Raw genomic sequence first — 24,473 nt, forward strand, 5'->3', positions numbered from 1 at the left:
AATGCTACTCACGTGTAAGTCTTACAGTAGGCTGATGTTAAGCCCTGTATTTGTCATTTTTAACAAATTTGTGAAACCAACAGGTTTGTTTTTTTCTTTTTCATGTTTCCGTTCTTGTGAAACAACCCTTGCTCTATGAATTAGGTTTAACTGCATCTCAATACACGGTCACTTAAGCCTGATGCTGAAGTTGGTAGCCCGCATCATTGATATAGGAGACCTCAGGCACGAATTCCCAACTATGCTAACCTAATACATTTTGGGGTACAAACATTACTATTTTTGTTCTTGGAGGTAACCACAGGGCATGAAGTTAAGGTCATGAAGAAATTGAGATTTTCACTGAGAGTTGGATATTATTCGGTACTGGTTCTAATTCATGGAAATCGTGAAATCCGATGAAGTCCTTAAAAGCGATGTAATTGAAGGAAAAAACAAGACAGACAAACTGCCTGAAGATGTACCCATGGCTGGAGTGTAATAACGATAGCGGTCAAATGAGTTGTTCGGTCTGCAGTGTGTCTGCGCAGCTGTAGTTTGCTAATCGCTGTAACCTGTACAAAACAACGAGGCTTTGAAAGAAAAAAAAATGAAATGGAATCTCTGTCAGGCAATGGAGAGTGCTCTGCATCAGAATGATGAACAGCTGGATGTACATAATGTTGGATGTTTACATTTGAGAGACTTTATATCATTCCACAGTTCTTGAAATGTACAGTTGCAAAGGATTTGCAGTTTTGTTATGGTGCATTGCTGGACAAAAAAAAAAAAAAAAAAATGTATGTTGTTTTTAAGCATACACATTCTAATCCCTTTCGTGAAAGCACACGTTTTACTAGTTAAAAAGCAGAACTACGTAAGGTAGTGAGAATGTATTACACAAAAATAAATGAAAACAGAAATCGATCCACTTCTCTTCTTCTTCATTTACTATAATGTTATCTCTCCTACTCATTCCATAACGCAGAGAGCTGCTACTTAAACCATGTCATACATAGCTACTTGCTCGATTTATTTATTTAGTATTTTTTGGTATAAGGATTTGAGCAAAACTAATAATTATCTACCTATTTGTGTGTTCATTTTTAGCATTGGTGTTTTGGGGGGAATAACACCGAATTCCAAAACAGCAATGGTCATTGAAATGCATTTTAAAGTATTGCAATTTTAAGCATAGAGTCAGATTTCCTTATACCATATATGATCATAGAATATGTGATTATGTGTAATGTGGTATATGTTATGTGTTTTTTTTTTTTTTTTACGAAGCTGTAAATTAAAAAAGGAAATTTAAATATAGGTATACATTATTTTTATTATTATTATTATTTATTTCTTAGCAGACGCCCTTATCCAGGGCGACTTACAATCGTAAGCAAATACATTTCAAGTGTTACAATACAAGTAATACAATAAGAGCAAGAAATACAATAACTTTTGTTCAAGCAAAGTACAAGTGTGACAAACCACAATTCAATAATACAGCAGATAATAGTGATAGTTACATCAGGATATGATTAAATAGTGATAGTTACATCAGGATGTGATTAAATACAAAGTACTACAGGTTAAACACTTGGCAGATTACAGTATTCTGAAGTACAGGATTATATTTGAAGGATAAGTCACGTGAAATGTGAAATAAGGGACAGCAAAACATTGAAAACAAATTAAATTGCAGCTGCTAAAGAATTGGCCTGAAAATCCTCATCTGTTTTGATATTTTTTTGTGAAATGCATTAATGATCCAAACATATGAAGGCACAACCAATTTCTGCAGTACTTGATGTAAGTTCACATTCATGTTATTATTACTATTATTATGAACTATCATTTTAGAAGTAACCTGCAAATGGCAATAATTTGACACGTTGTAAAAATGGTGCCAAATTAAAAAAAGCAAACTAAAAAAATATATACTGAAACCCCTCGTATCCTTTTTCTTTTTCAACTTGGTCAAAGCAGCTTGCCAGGGCTACTTTCAGCAGATCTCAGTTGTTAATAAAGAATTGCTGGGTAAGGCCTTTAGTTGTAGTAGAAATTTGCACAAGCGGGATATTCACTTCAAGTCTTGTGAACATATGGCATGGCTTTCAAACTTGTTGACATGCAAAAACAAACAAAAAAAAGTGTCATACCAATGTAAACCAAGCCCACTTACGTTGTCTGACCACTGCGGTCTGTCTTTTAATGCAACCACATCTATCAAAAGAAAATATTTCATGTAACTTTCACCTGCTGTCTGAGACTGACACATTGATGTCTAAATAGGTTATTGGTTGGTTGTTTTTTTTAAGCCTTGTGAGGATTACCTTGAATATACCTTTGTGGAAGCTTCTTAATATATGGAGCACAACATGAGGGAAGATGAAAACAAATTAAGGATCTAATCTCAATAGAAAAAAAGCACATCAGCTACATTAAAACCTTTTACAGTTCCCACCATTAATTAATGCTTTGTTTTATTTAGCCTCCAGATAGTTTTTTAATACTTGTTCCTCCAGTAAAGAGCATACATTTTAAATCATTAAACTGTAAAAACATTTTTTACAACAGACATATGAATTACTCTTATATAAATAAACGTGTACAGTAGTAGTATACATTTAAAGTGGTACTTGGTACAGTTGAAGATATTTTATAAAATGTCTTATTTTGTTCAGACCTTGGGGAGCATTCCAGTTCACTCTCAAATTCGTAATTAATTTCAAATCCAGTTTCGGAGCAGTTACATTTCTTACGTTTGCATACAGTTCAGGGAACCAGAAGTCTGTTTAATTGGTCTCTCATACCATTATCTAAGGGTTAAATAAATTTCAGTTGCACTATCCATTTTTATAAATATGAATTCAACCATTACAGAAATAACTAGTTTAATGTATTATATCTGCCAAAGCGCTGCTGCTGCGGATTATGATTCCGCATGCCATTGTACAGTCACTCTCTCAAATACGCTCTCTGCATTCTCTTAGTTCTGAAAAAAAACTTGACAACATTCTGTTCGTTATGACTCTGAGAACCATCTCAGGTTGAGGCTCAACCCCAAATGAATATTTTGAAGTACAGTATTGGTCAACAGGTAAAGGGTAAAAAAGACATTTCATGCCTACTGTTGTCCTAGCAACAAGGGGCGCAAGATACTGTGTCTGTTATGTAGTTTCCCTGAGGAGCGTTCAAGCAAATGGATGATTAACTTGCCCAGTTCAAAATGTGATTACGTATCCCTTGTCTGAAAATCTATTGGACAATATTCAGGTACACCCTGATTCTATAAAGGGTGTCAGCTAAAATATGACTCAATAGAATTCAGCTGAGCAAAGAGGAAAATTGCTCGTGCTCCTGCATTGCCATACTGTGTTCATCAAACCGCTCTGTTGGGTCTGGTCCAGCTCCTAATAAACAAATGTCCACATTACCCTCATTACTGGAAAACTCGGAAGGAGAATCTGCCCACTGATCAACACATCATATCCAAGCGCCATAAAAACTCTGTGTGGCTTGCATTCATGTTGCTGCTTTTTTGTTTGGCCTCTCAGTCACGTGCAGCAATGCCAAACAGGAAGACAGCTGTCTTTAGAGCCTGGAGGAAGGGCTACCCTTAGCCATGGATTCCCTAAGGTTTCCTCCTACTAGCGAGTAGGGTTGTTTTCCTTATTTGCGTGCTGAGCGGTTCGTATTTAGTTTCTGCAGGGTGCGTGGCTAGTCATTTTCGCCAACATTGCAGATAGCTGTTCTCACACATGGACAAGGTCTCTGGCCAGATTCACTATCATCATTAATTCATCACACAACCGATGCAGCACGCAGCACGCAGCTTGCAGCGTTGTGGAGCACTACCTACAGACAGTATCAGTCTGGACACAACTGGAGCAGCGCCTAGCTTACAGCAGCGTGGAGCACAGTCTTCAGACAGTATAAAGAAAAAGAGATTTTTTTTTTTTTAACTACGCACCGAAGTATGTTGTCAGTGTTTGCAAGTCAACTCTGCAGAGTGCTCTTCAGACTCAGAGGAGGAAGCACACGTTTGTATTATTATTATTATTATTATTATTATTATAAAAATTATTTTTTTAAAAAACAACACACACTCACATACAGCACAAGCTGAAGGGTAGGTGTAACAGGGCGAGCAGCCCTGTACATTGTTTTGTTTATTTTAGATCGGGGTCTCCCCCTCCGCCCCTGTGCAGATGGTTTTGTTTGTTTATTTTTATGTCGGCCAAGCGCCGTATGTTTTATTGTTTTGTATTTTGACGGCGTAGCCGTTTGTTTATTTTATACTGTTTAGTAATGTGGATGAGAAACCCCATCCACATGGTATATAATTAAAACTCGTGCAGAAGGTGGCCATCTCCCAAATTAATTAGGTGATTTAATTTGTTGCTCACCTGTTATAAAAAGCCTGCAGCTCTCTAGTTCAGGAGGTGGGCGTTGTAGGAGCGGAGAGAGCGAGAGCGGAGCGATCGGGTGAAAACGAAACTAAATTCATTTATAACATACAGGAACAGTGACAGCGACTGCCCAGCCTGACCTGTATGGTTTATTCATTATTTATTGTTGATTTTGTGTTTGTTTACTCTTTTATTTTGCTCGGTGAGCACAGTGTTTGTTTTTGTTTAAATATTTATTTTATTTTTGTTTGCTTTAAATAAAACGGCGCCCGCGCCACTGCACCGTACCTTTTGTTTTTGTTGTGCCTTCTTCTGGTCTGACGTCACCACTAGCCATTCCTGCCACAGTAGGATACACACACATTTTTCTTTTTTTAGGCCACACACACCAAGTGGGCGGGTAAGGTCAGCCCAGCGGAGTTACTACTTAATCCTTCGGTAGGCGGGACCGAGGATGTCACTCCCCGGGGGGTCTATCGGCAGCTCTGACATAAAATGCTCAGTAATTACCTGACCTGTGGCAGGCATATCCCAAAAGTATTGTTGTTGGTCATCTTCGAATTGAAAGGGAACTACTTTATATTATCAAAAATTTTACGCATATCCAAGTAGCCTACAAGCCAAATAAGTTTAGATGAATGAGTCTCTACTGTAGTCAGACAAATAGCAGGAATAATATTAAATATTTTTAATTTTTTGCCAGGCTCCGACTGCCTTGAGTTTTGGAGGAGTTGCAAGTGTTGTTGGCAGGAGTTTTTACTGTTGTTCTAATCAACCACAGACCCGAGCTTCTGTTGGGAAGAACTCTGAGACAAGTGGAGGCCACACATTGAAACGATGGAGCCTTGTGCCAACAGATTAAAGGCTTTTTTTAACACTTTTTTTATTTGATTCCTTTTTCAAGAAAAAAGTTTTAAAACAAAATGGCTTGGGCAGTACATAACATTTTGTAATGTTTCACAAATTCTTGCTGCTGCGGATGGCTTTTAAATTAGTTCATATCTGGCATTCAGGATGTAGTTTCTTGGCATTTCCTTTCTGCTCTCTATTTTTGCACTGATTAGGCACATACAGCATCTGCTGAAGTTTGAGGTCCAGTGCCTTATGCGGTAATTTAACTACCCAATAGTGCTGAATTAAGAAATACAAAATTGAAAAAATGGTATTCAAAGACATTGAAAGACTTAATATAACAATTGTAAGCCGCCCTGGATACGGTTGTCTGCTAAGAAATAAATAATAATAATAATAATATTACTATATACAGTATATATATATATATATATATATATATATATATATATATATATATATATATATATATATATATATATATGCTCTTATTCTGCCAATAATGTTTTTTTTTTACTGCAGACAAAGCACTTTACACAAGTTCCCAAGGTAAATACCAAGATGAACCCATATTACAGGTCATGCAGATAATCCATCTCCTACCACTCCAATGCAGGTTATACATATAGAATACAGCTGTTCCTCCTCTCCTGCTTATCAGAAATATTGCTTGTAGATTGCTGATAACTATACACGATGCTTTTATCATGTACTATAAACAGAGGATGCAGTATGTAATGACAAAGTCTGGAAATGTAAAGCTCTAATCCATAATCAGCTAGCAGGTTACACCTCCATTTTAACTGCCAGCTGGTGTATTCCCTATAATACGAATATGATTATATGAAGACTTTTCCTATGTACAGGATGAGTCCAGATTCTCCTTGTATTGAGCTACAAGCTACAATCCTTTCTCATTGTGCTATGTAAGGCCGTAAAGTTAAACCACTGTACGCAAATATAGAGGTTCCCCATAATAAAATAACAAGATTGCATAACAGGTTTTAAGTGCCAGTAACCATATCCTAGGCTGGCCTGCATCACAAATAAAAACACAAGGATCATACTTGGACCATGAACTTTCTTTAAACCAAGAAAGGTATGCTTGAAATACTTCCTTATCCTTGTATAACTTGCATGCAGTAGTTTTTGATTTAAACTTGTATTTTACAACCTTGCATATTTTGCTTAAGCCAAGCATAAATCTTTTTTTTTTTTTTAGGTGGTTAATCATTGTAGTATAAGCTTCCATAAAGGCAAGCATATTTTAGTGAGGAGAGGAAGCTTGTGTCCCTAAGGTTAAACATCAGAATATCTGCTTTCTGATAAAGTAGAATGTACAGTATTATTATTATTAATTTCTTAGCAGACGCCCTTATCCAGGGCGACTTACAATTGTTACAAGATATCACATTATACATTATTTCACATTATACAGATATCACATTATTTTACATACAATTACCCATTTATACAGTTGGGTTTTTACTGGAGCAATCTAGGTAAAGTACCTTTCTCAAGGGTACAACAGCAGTGTCCCCCACTGGGGATTGAACCCACAACCCTCCGGTCAAGAGTCCAGAGCCCTAACCACTACTCCACACTGCTGCCCAGTATGTGAAACTATTAACAATTCAGACACCAGAATTAGTCTTTATTTATGTTTGTTAGCTGTGTCTTTCTGTAAAAACTATGAGTAAGGAACACATCAATTTATAGCTAATTCATTCCTGGGTTATCTTGTTTTCGGCGGTCCCTCCTACTTATGCGAAACTTCTCGCCGCCTATTTCGCGGATTGGAAATGGCTAGATTTGGTTTCATAATAATGATAATGCGATATGGAAGCTAGCGATGTTATCGCATAAACACTCTTTTCCAAGAGCGATCAGGGTTTGATTTGGTCCGGCCCTAAATCTCCACAGGGTGGTGGAATGAGACAAACCAAATACAGCATTATAAAAAACAACAGGCTTGACCAATTGTTCTTTTTTTATGAAATTTAAATGGAAAGCTACCTGAATTCATAAGTCATTGATGTTCTTTGCTATTTCGTATGAAGTAGTTAAAAGCATTCACATTCTGTTTATGTCTTATGGGTAAAGTTGTTTGGCAAAGTGTGCAAAATGTTATTTTAAATATTAAAATAGTGGGATTTGGCCAACAGGTACTACAGAGATGAGAACTATTGAAAAAAGGAAGTCGTTTAATAGCATTAGCACCTGACTTCACCACACCTTATCATCACATTCCATAGCACCCCCAGGGTTCAGAGTACGTAGTGCTCACCCATGTAACAACCACGTTTTACATACTCTCTGTTTGGAGTGACAGGGCAGCTTTGGCAGTGGGGTATGTTTTGCTGCTGTCCATATAAAATAATTGAAAACCACCAGACTAATTTCACTTGTGACCTAAGCCCATTTCCAATCCTGAGGCGTTTGGCTTGTGAATTAACTTCCTGTGCCACCAAGCTTCCTGTCATTTATCGATCAAGACGTTGTCCTTTCATAGTAGCTGGGTGTCAGAATGGACCTTATTGCATCACAACTAATGTAATCCCCCCAAATCAAAAACAGTGGTTTGATCCCTCTAACAAGAGGACCCAACAGAGGGCCTGCATGCATTGCTTGGTGTTTTCAGAGTAATTACACAACCAGGATTTCATGGCAACATCTGTCAGTGCTGAGCTGTCTCCTATGTGAGTTATCCACAGAGCTACATTGTAGGCCACTGTATATTGGGCTGTTTATATCAGAAGAAGTGACCACAACTGCTTCTGTGGGATTGTAACCTGTTCTGCGGTGCAGACGGTAGTTAACGCGATTCAGGAGGCAGTTTGGTGAGGAATCATGATAAGGAACAGGGGCATTTTTGAGAAGTAGATACTATATGTCACAGCTTAGTGCCATTGGTAGTGTAGCATTAGTCTTGCAAATATTTAATCAAAAGGTGCAATGTCGTTAGATTTTCTTGAACTGCCTTTTGTAGGAGCTTGTCATTAAATTTGTAAGCTTGTCCACATCCTTAAATACATCTCAAGCCCTTTTTGAGCATATGCAAATACACACTGTACTGTTTCAAGTACTGTGCTTGGTTCTTTGATTTGATATTCATGAAATGTTTGAGAACTCTGATTTTAAATCAGTTAACCATTGTTTCAGTTAGGTGGTCTGTGGAAAGGGACTTAGGCTTGGAACATTCCACTAAACAGCTCAAAAACCTTGAAATTGTCTGTTTTTCAGCCGCTGAAAACCTCAGTTATATTTGACCCTTTATTATTGGTGCCACCCATTTCCTTGCAGGATAATGGAGTTTTGTAGAAAACACTAGTTTCCATGGAGATCATTTTCTTACCTACTCTTGTATGAATTTTATTATGTATTGTAGCGTTTTGTGAAAATGAAGGCAGACTCACACCAGGTTTTTCAGGTTCTTGAATTCAGTGGTTTACTAAGCCGGGACTCTACACTGGGCAGGTTAAGTGAGCTGCTTCACCAGCCAGTGGTACAAATATACAGCTGAGCAGCGTAGTGCTACTCAGACTGTGACAAATAAAGAAATTCCAAAAACACACTGTTTCGGCCGTGTGCTACAGCCACTAAGTGCAGTCTGTGTTTTCTCTCTCTTGTAGTCCTGCTTCTCTTATGCGCTCTTTAGGTGTTGCTTCTGTGTGCTTTCTTTCACTCCAGCTTGTCTCTCTGTCTCAGCAAACCCCCAGCAGCAGCAGTAGCCTGTTACTTATTTCTGCATCCAGGGCACACCTCCAGTGCTTCAGCTACCAATCCGAAGCAGAGATGGCAACAATGTTGCAACTTGGTACCACTTATGTCGCAATCCGAGTCCCTGATTGGTGGCGATTTCTCCCATCTCTGACATCCCTGAACACCTGCTGCATTGAACTGTTGACTGTGGGTTACAGAACCTTCCCGAACGCGGTTACAGCAGACCCAGGGTCGATACAGTATATTAGAATAAGACCCCTCATCACAGGCCTCTGACTTGTGATAACTCCTCCAAGGTGTCAGTGCTTTGACAAGAAATTGAAGAATGTCCCTCACATTGTATTAGTAAGAGGCATTTATAGGATAGGGTTGTGATCAAGATTGGTCAAAAGTAAAGGGACGAATTGCAGTTAACCTATTTCTGCCTAAATTGGAAGCTTCTGACAACACCATTGAAACAAATAATGCAGACCTGACCTAAAGATCAACTTACGTGAGTGACTTCCAGTTGAATACAAAACAACGCACAGAGACAGCTACTCACTGCTTTGTGCTGTTATTTATTACAGGGCAGTTCTGTTTCTTGTTACTGTTTCTAAATACAGATTAAGTTAGGCACTGTTCAAACATCATTCTTTTATAAATAAATGTATTTATTTTTATTTCTACTCATATATACGACTAGTGTTACCTTTACAGATAAACACATTTAAAGAACACCCTGCAAAGTTTACAGGACATGCATTGCGTTACCTTCACTGTGTCCCATGTTATCAGTTTTGCAGCGTGATATTTTTAAACATGCTGCTGATAATTAAAATAAAAATATGAAAACAACCTGGAAAGAAAATTGCAGTGATATGTACAGTGGCTCTCAAAAGTATTCACCCCCCTTGGACTTTTCCACATTTTATTGTGTTACAACATGGAATCAAAATAGGAGTTTTTGCCACTGATCAACACAAAAAAGTCCATAATGTCAAAGTGAAAAATAAAATCTACAAATTGTTCTAAATTTATTACAAATACAAAACAGAAAATAATTGATTGCATAAGTTTTCACCCCCTTGAGTCAATATTTGGTAGAGGCACCTTTGGCAGCAATTACAGCCATGTGTCTATTTGGATAAGTCTCTACCAGCTTTGCACATCTGGACACTGCAATTTTTGCCCATTCTTCTTTGCAAAATTGCTCAAGCTCCGTCAAGTTGGATGGGGACCTTTGGTGAACAGCAATTTTCAACTCTTTCCACATATTCTCAATTGGATTGAGGTCTGGGCTTTGACTGGGCCACTCCAGGACATTGACCTTTTTGTTTTTACGCCACTCCAGTGTGGCTTTGGCTGTATGTTTGGGGTCATTGTCCTGCTCCCAAGTCCCAGGTCTCTTGCAGACTTCAGCAGGTTTTCCTCCAGGATTTCTCTGTACTTTGCTGCATCCATTTTGCCCTCTATCTTCACAAGCTTTCCAGGCCCTGACGCAGAGAAGCATCCCCATAGCATGATGCTGCCACCACCATGCTTCACGGTAGAGATGGTGTTCTCGGGATGATGTGCGGTGTTAGGCTTGCGCCAAACATAGCGTTTAGCGTTGAGGCCAAAAAGCTCTATTTTGGACTCATCAGACCATAGAATCTTCTTCCACTTGCTCTCAGAGTCTCCCACATGCTTCTGGGAAACTCTAGCCAAGATTTGATGTGAGTTTTTTTCAACAATGGCTTTCTTTTTGCCACTCTCCCATAAAGGCCAGTTTTGTGAAGCACCCAGGCTATTGTTGCCGTATGCACAGTGTCTCCCAGCTCAGCCGTGGAAGACTGTAACTCCTTTAGAGTTGCCATAGGCCTCTTGGTGGCCTCCCTGACTAGTGCCCTCGCCTGGATACTCAGTTTTTGAGGACGGCCTGTTCTAGACAGATTCACAGTTGTGCCATATTCTCTCCATTTCTTAATAATGGACTTTACTGTGTTCCGGGGGATGTTCAGTGCCTTGGAAATGTTCTTATATCCTACCCCTGATTGGTGCTTTTGAAGAACCTTATTCTGGATTTGCTTTGAATGTTCCTTCGTCTTCATGATGTAGTTTTTATTAGGAAATGTACTAACCAACTGTGGGACCTCCCAGAGACAGGTGTATTTAACCTGAAATCATGTGAAACACCTTAATTGCACACAGGTGGACTCCATTCAACTAATTATGTGACTTCTAAAGACAATTGGTTGCACCAGAGCTTATTTAGGTGTGTCATAGCAAAGGGGGTGAATACTTATGCAATCAATTATTTTCTGTTTTATATTTGTAATTAATTTAGAACAATTTGTAGATTTTATTTTTCACTTTGACATTATGGACTTTTTTTGTGTTGATCAATGGCAAAAACTCCTTATTCAATCCATTTTGATTCCATGTTATAACACAGTAAAATGTGGAAAAGTCCAAGGGGGGTGAATACTTTTGAGAGCCACTGTACTTATGGAGTAGTGGTTAGGGCTCTGCACTCTTGACCAGAGGGTCGTGGGTTCAATCCCAGCTGGGGGACACTACTGCGGTACCCTTGAGCAAGGTACTTTACCTAGATTGCTCCAGTAAAAACCCAACTGTATAAATGGGTAATTGTATGTAAAAATAATGTGTAAAAAAATGTAATTGTTTGTAAAAATAATGTGATATCTTGTAACAATTGTAAAAATAATATAGTACCACTCATTTATCTTTGCCAGAAGGAAGTTCTAAATCTTGACTTTCAGTGTTGCAAATCTATTTATAATGAGATGCAAATTCTGATCTCTCCTGTATAATAAGCAGTCATTTATGCTGTTTGTAAACTTGCTGTGATATTACGGTGGTAGTTCATGAAAAAGAGCTGTTTAGTACATCGCGCGCAAAAAATCTGCTAAGGACGGAGGCTACGAATTCGCAGTATTTACGAACATGTAAGTAATATTAGTACACAGTGCCCAAAGTGTTTATGAAAAAAAACCAATATTATGGTTCAAATTGTGGTTATGCCACACAGTTCAGAATGTTTTTAATAAAAACATTTTTAATATTTACAGCTAACACTGTCCATAGGGAGCATTTCAGAATCTGAATTGGACTGTAGCTAATTGCTGATCAACCAAGTCCCTGTGGGAAAATTGGTCTATTGCCAAATGGACTTGATAAACACCCAGAGTAATGGGTTCTCTTGCCAAATGGACTTGATAAACACCCAGAGTAATGGGTTCTCTTGCCAAATGGACTTGATAAACACCTAGAGTAATGGGTTCTCTTGCCAAATGGACTTGATAAACACCTAGAGTAATGGGTTCTCTTGCCAAATGGACTTGATAAACACCTAGAGTAATGGGTTCTCTTGCCAAATGGACTTGATAAACACCTAGAGTAATGCAGAATGAAAACTAATTCTGTGAAGAAGCCAAGTAAACAAAAACAAAAAAGACAGCTTTATGTTAGTGACTTATAGCTTTGTTTATTGTTTGGCGTTTATTTGAAAAACTCATTGTAAGCAAATTTGTGTTGTCATTAACAAAAAAAAACAAAACAGTATGATCTTTCTTGTATACCTAGCTGTATTTCTTTTAAAAAAATCATAATAAAATTTGATTGTTAAGTAATATTTCAAGATAAGTGTGGTAACTATGTCCAATGTAATAATACCATAAAACTCACTTTTTTTTTTGTCAGGTAAAAAATTTCCCATCAAAGATATAATTGTGTACTACAACTAATGTTATCTATATGATAAGGTGCCCCTGTATAGTGGCATACATAGGCAAGACTATACGGATGATATAGCAAAGGATCAGTGAACACAAAAGCTTGATACAGAGAAATGATCGGGATTATCCCATAGCAGTTCATTTTATTGATTACAGCCATAACATTTCTACTTTTGAGATTCTATGGAATTGAAAAAGTTAAAACTCCAATAAGAGGAGGAAATATAGATGAGATGGTAAAGAGGAGAGAAGCTTATTGGATTCATAATTTACAGACTCTAAAACCCAAAGGCCTTAATGATGAATTTCATCTGCAAGCTTTGTTATAAAAATACTTTCCCATTTTTTGATTAAGGTATGAAAAGTGTATTTTAGTTTTATTTGTATTTATATTTATATACAGTGCCTATAGAAAGTCTACACCCCCTTGAGCTATTTTCACACTTTGTTGTGTCAGTGCCTCAGAGTTTCATGCATTTAACTGAGAATTTTTTGTTCCACTTATCTACACATCATACTCCACATTGTTAAGAGGAAAAAAGTTTTTATTGAGAAAAAAAATATATATTAAAAATACAAAACTGAAAGATCACAATTGGATAAGTCTCCACCTCCCTGAGTTAATACTTGGTGGAAGCACCTTTGGCAGCAATTACAGCTGTGAGTCTGTTGGGACAGGTCTCTACCAACTTTTCACACCTAGATTTGGCAATATTATTATTATTATTTATTTCTTAGCAGACGCCCTTATCCAGGGCGACTTACAGTCGTAAACAAATACATTTCAAGAATCACAGTACAAGTAATAATACAATTAAGAGCAAGATAAATACAACGACTTTGGTTCTAGCAAGTACAAGTATGACAAAATACGATTCAATAACGGAGCAGATAACAGTGTCAGTGATAGTTACATCAGGATATAAATAAATACAAAATACTACAGATTAAACACTTGGCAGATTACAGTACTCTGAAGTACAGGGTTAAATGCAGTAAAATAGGGGGCAGATAAGCACAAGTAAAGCGCATTTAAGAAAGGGTGATAAAGTGTCCCAGGGGAAAACCAGAGGAGTTCTACAATGCTGTCTGAAGAGGTGACTCTTAAGGAGGCGCCGGAATGTGGTCAGGGACTGGGCAGTCCTGACATCTGTAGGAAGGTCATTCCACTACTGCGGAGCGAGGGTGGAGAAGGAGCGGGCTCTGGAGGCAGGGGAGCGTAGAGGAGGTAGAGCCAGTCTTCTAGTGCAGGCGGAGCGGAGAGGTCGAGTGGGGGTGTAGGGAGAGATGAGGGTCTGGAGGTAGCTGGGTGCAGTCTGGTCAAGGCATCTGTAGGCTAGTACAAGAGTCTTGAACTGGATGCGAGCGTGATCGGGAGCCAGTGGAGTGAGCGGAGCAGTGGAGTTGCATGCGTATTTGACCATTCTTCTTTACAACACTGTTCAAGCTCTGTCAAGTTCCTTGGGGAGCGTTGATGGACAGAAATCTTTTGTGTCATGCCACAAATTTTCGATTGGATTTAGGTTGGGGCTCTGACTGGGCCACTCAAGGACATTTACCTTTTTGTTCCTTAGCCACTCCAGTGTAGCTTTGGCTGTGTGCTTTGGGTCGTTGTCATGCTGAAAGGTGAACTTCCGTCATTTTTCTTGCAGAGGGCAGCAGGTTTTCCTTAAGGACTTCTCTGTACTTCGCTCCATTCATTTTCCCTTCTATCCTGACAAGTGCCTGTGACAAGCTGGCTTTAGTGGTTACGTCAGACCAGAAAGGAGTACACAGACAGACGGTAGTTGGTGGTGAATCTGAGACGCTGTTGCGCTCAGTGAGTTTATTGTAAAATAAAAGGTTTAAACAGAAAACAGGACACAGCACTTGCGGCCAAAATAAACAGACAAACAAAACGATCAGACACTAACAAACAGGGACGAACACTAAACAAACACATACCACGTAGCAATTGCTTCTTGTTATACTTTTTACCTCCTCTCCCGTTCCTTCGCCCTGAACACACAAACCCGAGTGAATAAAACGTGCATCTATATATACTGTTGTGCCAGGATTCAATTACTAATTAATCATTCACTTGAATCCCAGCACATGAACAATTTCTGTGCAACCCTGTGCTTACATATTATTAAATACTTTAAATGCACGTGAAGTGATAGTGCAAACCACGTGCCTAAATACAATTATACGTTTTAAACACTCGTGCTCATTACACGCATTATATCCCGTGTACCAAGTACAATACACCAACATTAACACACGCAACATACAAAATAAAACACAAGAATACCCACAGTGCCCCAGTCCGTGCCGATGAGAAACATCCCCATAACATGATGTTGCCACCACCATGCTTCACAGTAGGGATGGTGTTCTTTGGGTGATGTGCTGTGTTGGGTTTGCGCCAAACATAACGCTTTGACTTTTTTTTTGCATACTTCAAACAGGTTTCAAGGTGGGCTTTCTTGAGTAATGGCTTCCTTCTTGCCACCCTTCCATACAGGCCAGATTTGTGGAGTGCTTTGGGATATTGTTGTCACATGCACACTTTGACCAGTCTTGGCCATAAAAGCCTGTAGCTCTTGCAAAGTTGCCATTGGCCTCTTGGTAGCCTCTCTGATCAGTCTCCTTCTTACTCAGTCATCCAGTTTGGAGGGATGGCCTGATCTAAGCAGGGTCTTGGTGGTGCCATTTACCTTCCACTTCTTAATAATCGTCTTGACCGTGCTCCAAGGGATATTCAAGGCCTTTGATATTTTTTTATACCCATCCCCTGATCTGTGCCTTTCAACAACTTTGTCCCGGAGTTCTTTTGAAAGTGCCTTGGTACTCATGGTTGAGTCTTTGCTTTGAAATGCACTACCCAGCAGAGGGAACCTACTGGAACTGCTGAATTTGTACTGAAATCATGTGAATCACTACAGTTTAACACAGGTGGAGGCCACTTAACTTGGTGTGTGATTTTGAAGGTAATTGGTTACACCTGAGCTAATTTAGGATTGCTATTACAAGGGGGGTAGACACTTATCAAACCAAGCTTTTTCAGTTTTTATTTTTCATTAATTTTCTACAAATTTCTAGAATATTTTTTTCACTTGGAAGTTGTGGGGTAGGATGTGTAGATAAATGAAAAAAAAAACTATTTTAATGCATTTTAATTACAGGCTATAAGGCAACAAAAGGTGAAAATGTTGAAAGGGGGTGTAGACTTTATATAGGCACTGTATATTTTTTGAATTATATAAAGTCCTTTTCGAACCAAAGAATTAGAGATTTAACAAGAGGAATGTATACAATTATTTTTGAGGGGTTACCAATTGGACTAACTGTTACCTTGTAATGCACTGTATAGCTTTTATAAAAGTGTGGTAGTGTTTTTTTTAATCTTCACAAAGGAGTATTTATACTTCTATTTGTGAAATAGGTATTCTTTTGGTAATTGAATACTAAGTTATTCTTATTTTATTATTGCTGATCCGTTAGCAACAGGTGCATTGCTTCTAAGTTTTTATTGATTGATTTGTAATATGTGGATATCCTCTTAAACATAATCTGTTTGTACTTTGATAATTGGAATTCTATGATTAGTTCTTAGAAGGTTAAGTGCTAATTAACTGTGCTAAGTGATTGTGGATTTGTGGCACGTGTGTCCTCTATTAATATGTGTCTACAGCTTCTACAAGTTGTGCTCTGACGAAGGTCTTGCAACCGAAACGTTAGTTTCTATTTTCTTTAAAAAAAATAAAAACCTGAGATTTGGCAAAATACAGTGTGCATTTTTTTTTTTCATGCTGATATGCAGTTTAATTTATTTTGATAATACAAACGTAAAGTAATATTTTTTATGCATTCTTAAAGTGCAGCTTCTGTTGTATTTTTAAAGCCCCTTTTGTTGCCTCAATGTAGTTCTCAGAATATTAGCCTCTATCTGGTACACCATATTAACATCTACGTAACCATTAACATCTCTGCTCTGCAACACAATGGGGTAGATCTACCAAGATGGGCCAGTTGCAGCGCAAACATACTGCAATTTGAATTTCTGTTGCAACAATTCACAAAGTATACATTTTGCCGTATGTACGAAGAGAAAATATGTTAATAAAGAGAGCCGCAATATACTAATTTAAATAAGTGCTGCATCATCTTAGCAAGATCTCTAGCATTGCGAGAGTCGTGCACAGGGCCGGTTTAACGTATACGCAAATTACATTATAGCGTAGGGCCCCCAGCAGAATTGGGGCCCACACGAGGTCAACATTTTATGATGGCTAGGTATTCCTTCTCAATTTACAGCATACCTGGTCTGCCTCTCACACAGGCAGCTTACTGCTAATACCAAATGCTCCACGCACACTACCTCCTGGGAAATGTCTGTCCCTAGTTCTACGTCAGAGGTGTCAGTCTGCATGATAAAATGTATCAATCATGCTCAATTTACGCATTCATTTATTTAGAGCCAATTTAGAAACCTGCCCTGTCTCAAATGTGCACAGTATGCCTCTTTATATTTTAGAAACTTTCCTTTTTAATTAGGGTGTTTGAATTTTTGAAAAAAAAGACAGGTAAAGGTAAACATGTATAATGTGGGAAGCTACCCTTCTGCAGCTGGCAAGAAGAGTAAGTCAATAGTGTTTGTTTCTCTCCCTGTATATACTGCACGGAAATCTTGAAATTAGCCCAATACCGTGATTTTTTTTCAATATTCTTAAGAAATAAAAAGACATTATTTCATAATTATTTGTATTCATACAAAAAATCACATTAACTAAACTGTACAGATCTGCTTTTTGTCTGCATGTAATATTCACCATGCACATAGTGCTGTGTAGTGATTGTCATGTGACTACAGTATATGCAATCTAGGCGAGAAATTAAAATACTAGACGCTGTAAACAAGAAAATGGATGTCTCTAAAAATGTGTCTGCAGCCGATTGCGTAAAGCAGAATCCAGCAGTAGTTTTACACAGCGATGTAGATCACTACCGGAAATCGTCTGTTGACAAGCATTTAGATTAAAGTATTCACGAAAGAGAAAGGTGGAAATCCAGAGTAGTACTGTGACTGCTTTACTTGAAAAACAACAGTGACTTCCAGGTTCCAAAAGTCCACTGAAAACTGTTAAGCATGAACACATTACATTTTGACCTGACAGACTGAAAAGTAGTGTAAATTCTTCAGTGTAGCAAATGGTGGAGCGATTCCTTTATCAGCCCATCTGAGACATTAGTACATACCTAAAGTTACCAAGTATCACAAGCAGGAGATTATGGAATTGGATTATGGAATTGCTTGTCAGTGGTCATTGACGAGTCAACTGATGCCCAAAATCAGTATGTGTTACACGTTGTATTTGTTTTGCAAGGTCTAAATGGCGAACATGCATCTGACTGAAAGCTTTCCTTGCAGATACATTTTACCTACAGGTTGTTAATTACAACACCGTTTCACAAGCTATTTTATAGGGCTCCCAAAATATGGGTTAGCATAAGGCCCCCTCTTCCTTTAATCCAGCCCTGGTCGTGCGACATTTTTGAATATATAATGAAAAGCAGTTTAATCCCAAAGTGGGGCCCCCACCTTCACCCCCAGATAAAACATTTTCATAATCATACAGTAGCCCCTCGCTAAACCAGATATGTTTGTTCGACATAAGGTGTTGGTTTTAAAAAAAATACAATAAAATCGCACATGCATACATTTATAGTGCTCAATGTATTTTAAATGTATAAATTATTGCGATGAAATAACACTAATGTATTTTGGGTAGGCTATACATTACATTATGTACAAATATAAATCTGTACAGTAGGCCTATACAGTATACAGTACAGTAGTCAAATCAAATGAATACCTAGCACACTTTATTTTTACTTTAGTCTGTAAGCTACCGGTAACACAAAATAAATCATGCTGATGCACTGTGCATGTTGTTATACAATGAGAATAAAAGATTATTTTAAATTGAAACTAAATGATTTTAGCAGTTTTTTATTATTATTATTATTATTATTATTATTATTATTATTATTATTATTATTATTACATCCTGTTTTTAGGGAAAAATAGGTATTTGGGTGTTCGCCTCAAAAATACAATGAGCACAACTGGCAACGCATGAGAAAAAGCAGACTGGCCAGCAACAATTGCGACCTATTTAAAACATGCTTTCAAATTGTTGCACTTGCCGACAGCTTTAGTACATCTCATTATAATATTTGAGAACCCTCATTTGCACCCACCCCATTTTTGCAAATTTATGCAGGAACTTCCATGATTACATATTCATCTAAGGTTGAACCTCAAAGAAAAACTGCTGCCGCAAAGTCGCTAATAGCATTGCGCATGTTTACATTTCACCCTAGACTTCCGACTCGTATGCAACTGGTTTGTGACAATTGCGACAGGCGCAACACTTTAGTACATCTACCCTTGAGTCCTCTTGAGTTGAAGAAATACCACATACGTTTTATGTTGTATTTTTAACTGATGTAATGCTTACATACACTAGAGCCAGAGAGGTGCAGGGGTAGCAGGCTAGACATTGAGGCTTGACAAAGTAAATATAAACTGCAATGCAGAATAACTTTATAATATAGAGTAGTGTGGCAATGCGCCCCGCCCCTGTGTGCATTTGTGTGTTATGTGTTGTATGGTGCGTGTGTTAATGTTGGTGTATAGTCATTGGTACACGGGATATAAACGGGTCTGTGTTTCACATGTATTTAAAAATGTATAATTGTATGGGGCACGGGATTGCACATCACTGCATGTGCATTTAAAGTAAGTAATATGCGCGCACGAGGTTGCACATAATTAATTCACGTGCTGGGATTCAAGTGAATAAGTAATTAGTAATTGAATCCCAGCACAACAGTATAAATAGATGCACGTTTCATTCACTCGGGGTTGTGTGTTCAGGGCGAAGGAACGGGAGAGAGTGAGGAGAGAATTAGTTAAAAAGCAATTGCTACGGCGTACGTGTTTGTTTTAGTGTTCGTCCCTGTGTGTCAGTGTCTGTTCGTTTTGTTTACCTGTTTATTTTGGCCGCAAGTACCGTGTCCTGTTTTCTGTTGGTTCAACCTTTTTATTTATTTGTTATTAAACGCTGAGTGCAGCCATTGCACTCAGTTTCACTCATCACCACCGTCTGTCTGTGTGTTTCTTCCGGGTCTGACTTGTCACTACCAGCCAGCCTTGTGACAAGTAGAAATAAATATTTCATCTTTCTAGGGGCATGTTTAGTTCACTGCTTAGTTTACTGGTTAGTTGCGCTTTTGGACAAAAAACAACACATGCAACTCTTGAGTAGTTGTTTCAATAGAACTGACACATGTTTCATGAAGAATAGTCTCAAAAGTGATGACCCTATGGACTATTATGGAGGACAGAGAAGACTCCCACCCCCAACTTTCCTTCAGGAATTGGAGGCAGTAACCATTAAAGAATGGCCCCATATAACTTTAGAGCAATTGAATCTCCCTGCAGTGTCCTTATTGAAGCAGTGCTGACGCAGCATGCTGTCCTGTATTCCCACGGTGGCTGTGTAACCTTTTACAATGTTATTGCTAATGCATCTTATTTTTTTGTCAACTTCCTTTAATTTAAGGATGCTTGAGTATTGCCATGACAGATCGATGTCCAAGTTTTCAATACATCTACTAGGTGTAAACTTAGTCAGTTTTATTGCCTGACATACTGTATACAGTATGTGGTATTGAAGACACTGAAACAAGCTTTTCTAACTGTAGAAGTACATCTGCAAAGACTCAAAAAGGACTTTAGGGTGACTTAAATTACAGTGATAATTATTGCTTATATAATGCTTAAAGTACTGTAGTGTGATTAAAAATTAATAAAATACAAAACCACCCTGCCAATGTTGGTTAACTTAATTGTGTTAAATATGTAGTGTAGTGTCAAATATTTATGCTTTTACCTTATTTATAAGCTTATGTTGAAAGTGTCAGCTCAATATCTGTTTTTCCTTTTAAATGTATCTCTATATGAGAAAAAATATACTTGCTTGTTTTTATTTAAGCATTCAGTTCCCGGAGCGTACCCAACATTTAATGGCATGCACAGTATTTAAATGCATCCCTAATGGCACCTCTAAAGCAGGAATAGATATGGAAACACAGGCCTGTTACCAAAATGCATTCCAGCCTTTCCTGACTTCGAAAGTAGGTCGCTGAATGCAGAGCCCCAGCCTAGAGCCAGCAAGTAACCCCCTGCGTGATTTGTCTTGATCGCTGCATGCTTAATTCGATAAAAACATGTTTGGACAGGCGGTGTGTGCCATATTCCTGTCATCCAAATTATTTTAAATGGCCCCCATTTTTATTAGTGCTTTTGTTTTCTATGGAGTTGCCACCAGTGGGATTTGTAATTTCAACCACAAATGCAGGAGTAAGGGGTTGGGGGTGAGGCAGATTCTCCAATTTCCAAAATAACAGTGGGCTGCATTGAATTAATATATATATATATATATATATATATATATATATATATATATATATATATATATATATATATACATGTTTTTTATTCTTTCCTGATTTGTATTTTCCAACACAAATTTACACCTGGAATATGCTACTGTAATTCGTTTTGTAGCTTTTGCATTCAGTAGTTATTACTCTCTTATTAGAACCGGAGCAAACAGTGTGCCACAGGGCAGCAGTGTGGAGTAGTGGTTAGGGCTTTGGGCTCTTGACCGGAGGGTTGTGGGTTCAATCCCTGGTAGGGGACACTGCTGCTGTACCCTTGAGCAAGGTACTTTACCTAGATTGCTCCAGTAAAAACCCAACTGTATAAATGGGTAATTGTATGTAAAAAATAATGTAACAATTGTAAGTCGCCCTGGATAAGGGCGTCTGCTAAGAAATAAATAATAATAATAATAATAATAATAATAATAATTTTACAGCAAGATGGTACAGTATGTAACACGTTAAAGTAGAAAAATCTCAGAGGAGCAAAGAATAATACGTTGTGTAGACATTAATTTACCCCAGTGAATTAACTACAAAACAAATGATGCCAAATAGCAGTTCAAGGTAAACGTTGTTGACACCGCATTTTATTTATTTTTTACTTTTTTCCATTCCTTGCCATTTCATAAAGTAATAACATGAGGTTTACTTGTGCCTTTTTGTTGCTGAACAAGCAAATGAAAACTGAAATTTAACTTTAAACACTTCAAATAAAACAAACGTGGAAATGCCATTGTAAAATGAAGGGGAAAAAAAACTCACTGTATTGGCTCTCATTTATTACATTCCACATAGCAACAAAAAATATATAATATATACAATCTATATAAAAATCACTATACAACATTTCCAGCAAGTTGGGGACTGTTTTAGCGAGTCATTTCAGAATGACCTGCTTGCCTTTTTTTGTCCCAAGAGATTCTGACTCACTCTAAAGCAGCACAATGCATTTTTGACCCAGATGGTGTTCCAGAGATCGCTATGTTCGCACAAGCATAATCTGGTTTGTTTACTTTTTGCTGTCTAAAACTTTTAAACAGAGGCTCAAGAGCTGCTGTGTTGATCCTGTGTGTGTTTATATATATATATATATATATATATATATATATATATATATATATATATATATATATATATATATATTAATCTCACATATCACACAGCGCTATTTTTCATTTGCCATTTTTTAAACTGTCGCGCAACTTCTGGTGAGGCGGTACATAAGTGCAAGGTATTTGTCATTTGTAGCGAATAAAAACATCTGATTTTTTTGTATCCGAATACATATTTGTATCCTAATATTTGGATATTTGTCCAGCACTACCAGTTTTTAATAAGAACATGAAGTGCTACAAAGTTAGTAAGCCAAAAAAGAACAAATACATTGTTTTACATGTATACATATGTGTGTGAAATTGGGGAGGAATAATGTTTGCCAAAATAAGATTTGTATATCCTGAAATCTGTTTTTTACCCAATCTAAGCCCATTTGGATAGAGATGAGTTAACAGTTAGGCAGCTGTTAAATTAATGGGGGCAAAACCTCGAGGTGGTCTATTTTTATAATGATATAAATTAGAATGGAAATTATTATTTTATAGTACAATTGTGTCTGTATATTACTTTTCCTCTTAGTGTCTTCACAAACAGAGTTTGCATGTGTCAGCAATGGTGTAAACCATGCTGAGATTTATTGTGAAAATAGTTTTGTAAACAATGGAATTAGGTTTCTTTTAGTATTTCTAAATTTAGCACTATTTAATGTTTAATAGTTATGCATGAAACAATGGAACCTAATATATACTGTAGAACAATGGGTATGGAAACTTGTAATTGAGAAATAAAATAGTGGCACTGTTCTGTATCTATAAAATATTATCTAACAGAATGGAACCTGCACAGTCAAATGTACATCATATCATCATTGTGTATGTGTTAAGTAAATGAAAAACAAGATACTCAGTTGCAGCTCTTAAAGTGCCTTCCCCGAAGCTGAGCCTGTGGGTGGTGTTGTGTGTTTCAGAAACCAAGCCAGCCTGCATCTTCCACGGGGTGGAGTACTTTGACGGGGACATGTTTCGCATGGACGCCTGCCGCTTCTGCCGGTGCCAGGGTGGCGTCTCGATCTGTTTCTCTGCGCAGTGCGGGGTGCTGCACTGCGACAGATACTATGTGCCAGAGGGAGAGTGTTGCCCCGTCTGTGAAGGTAAAAATCACATGAACTGTAAACATTTGGATACTATACAGTTGCCCATACCTTTGAACTTGATCTCCTCAGATCTCAGATTATAATATGCATGAGCCTAGTTCATTTTCATATGACACCTCTTAGGAAAACCCATTTCTAGATTTGTGTTGGTGACTCAGCAGAGGCCCTCTAGAGGGCACTGTGCTGTGGGTGGTGCCGTCCTTACACTGAGGTCCTTTCTGCTCTGTAGGCATTAACCCTATATTGTCACATGTTACTTTCAAACTGCATTATATTTTTGGTTTATTTTATTATATGATTTTAATGTAACATGCTCCATACAATAAATGGTTCAGCCAAAGTGTTTTATAGAAGCAAGCGCCCGTGCAATCTAGTGACTTGCCTCTTTGGTTACCCTTTGTTTTGCTCGAAATACACTGCTCTGTACAGACGATGCTCATGCTTACTAACATAGACACTTTGGCTGATCTTTCCTACTGTACAGATGTAGCCCACAACTAGAACTGAAGAGCAGATCCCAAACTCATAATCAGCACCTTACAGAGACTTCTATTTCCAAAATCTATATTTGAGTAATTGCAGTAAGAACCACCCAGAATGACTGCAAATATAATAATAAAGGTAAAGTAAATACTTACTCTCATAGAAAAAAGTGTATTCCCAGAAAGCAGCATTTGTTAATATATAATTAAAGACTTCATGGGATTCTGTTGAAGAATAGCCACATTGTCAACTTTAGCTACATCCAAAATACATGTATATGAATTTCCCCTGACATATGTTTGAGGAGATGCTTATCCCTAATGTCAAGGATATACAGTAGTGGAGGCACAAGTATATATATATATCATATTTTGTACATATATATAAAGAACTGCTTGTCAAATTGTGATGAAACTTGGCAAGGACATTGTTCAGAAAGGTTACAGGTAAAATTAGTTTTTCAGACAGTTACTTTGCAGTAGGCTCTTAACCACACTGAAGATATGTCAATTATGTAATACATTTTATTATGGTTAGACTATCTAATAATTAGAAATTATGCATTTTACAGTAGTCCTGAGCATTGAAACAAGCTAC

At 37.6% G+C, this 24,473-nt stretch overlaps 1 protein-coding gene across 2 annotated transcripts in view; it reads left to right on the top strand.

The window, feature by feature from the left end:
• The window catches only part of crim1 (cysteine rich transmembrane BMP regulator 1 (chordin-like)), a 285,572-nt gene that overhangs the window by 144,795 nt on the left and 116,304 nt on the right, over positions 1-24,473 (top strand). For both annotated transcript variants that reach the window (XM_059025390.1, XM_034017044.3), the window contains one exon: positions 23,208-23,390. In XM_059025390.1, coding sequence (XP_058881373.1) covers positions 23,208-23,390 — 183 coding nt within the window. The remainder of the gene's footprint in view (positions 1-23,207; positions 23,391-24,473) is intronic.

This window comes from Acipenser ruthenus, chromosome 6 (assembly GCF_902713425.1).
Source record: "Acipenser ruthenus chromosome 6, fAciRut3.2 maternal haplotype, whole genome shotgun sequence".
NCBI lineage: Eukaryota > Metazoa > Chordata > Actinopteri > Acipenseriformes > Acipenseridae > Acipenser > Acipenser ruthenus.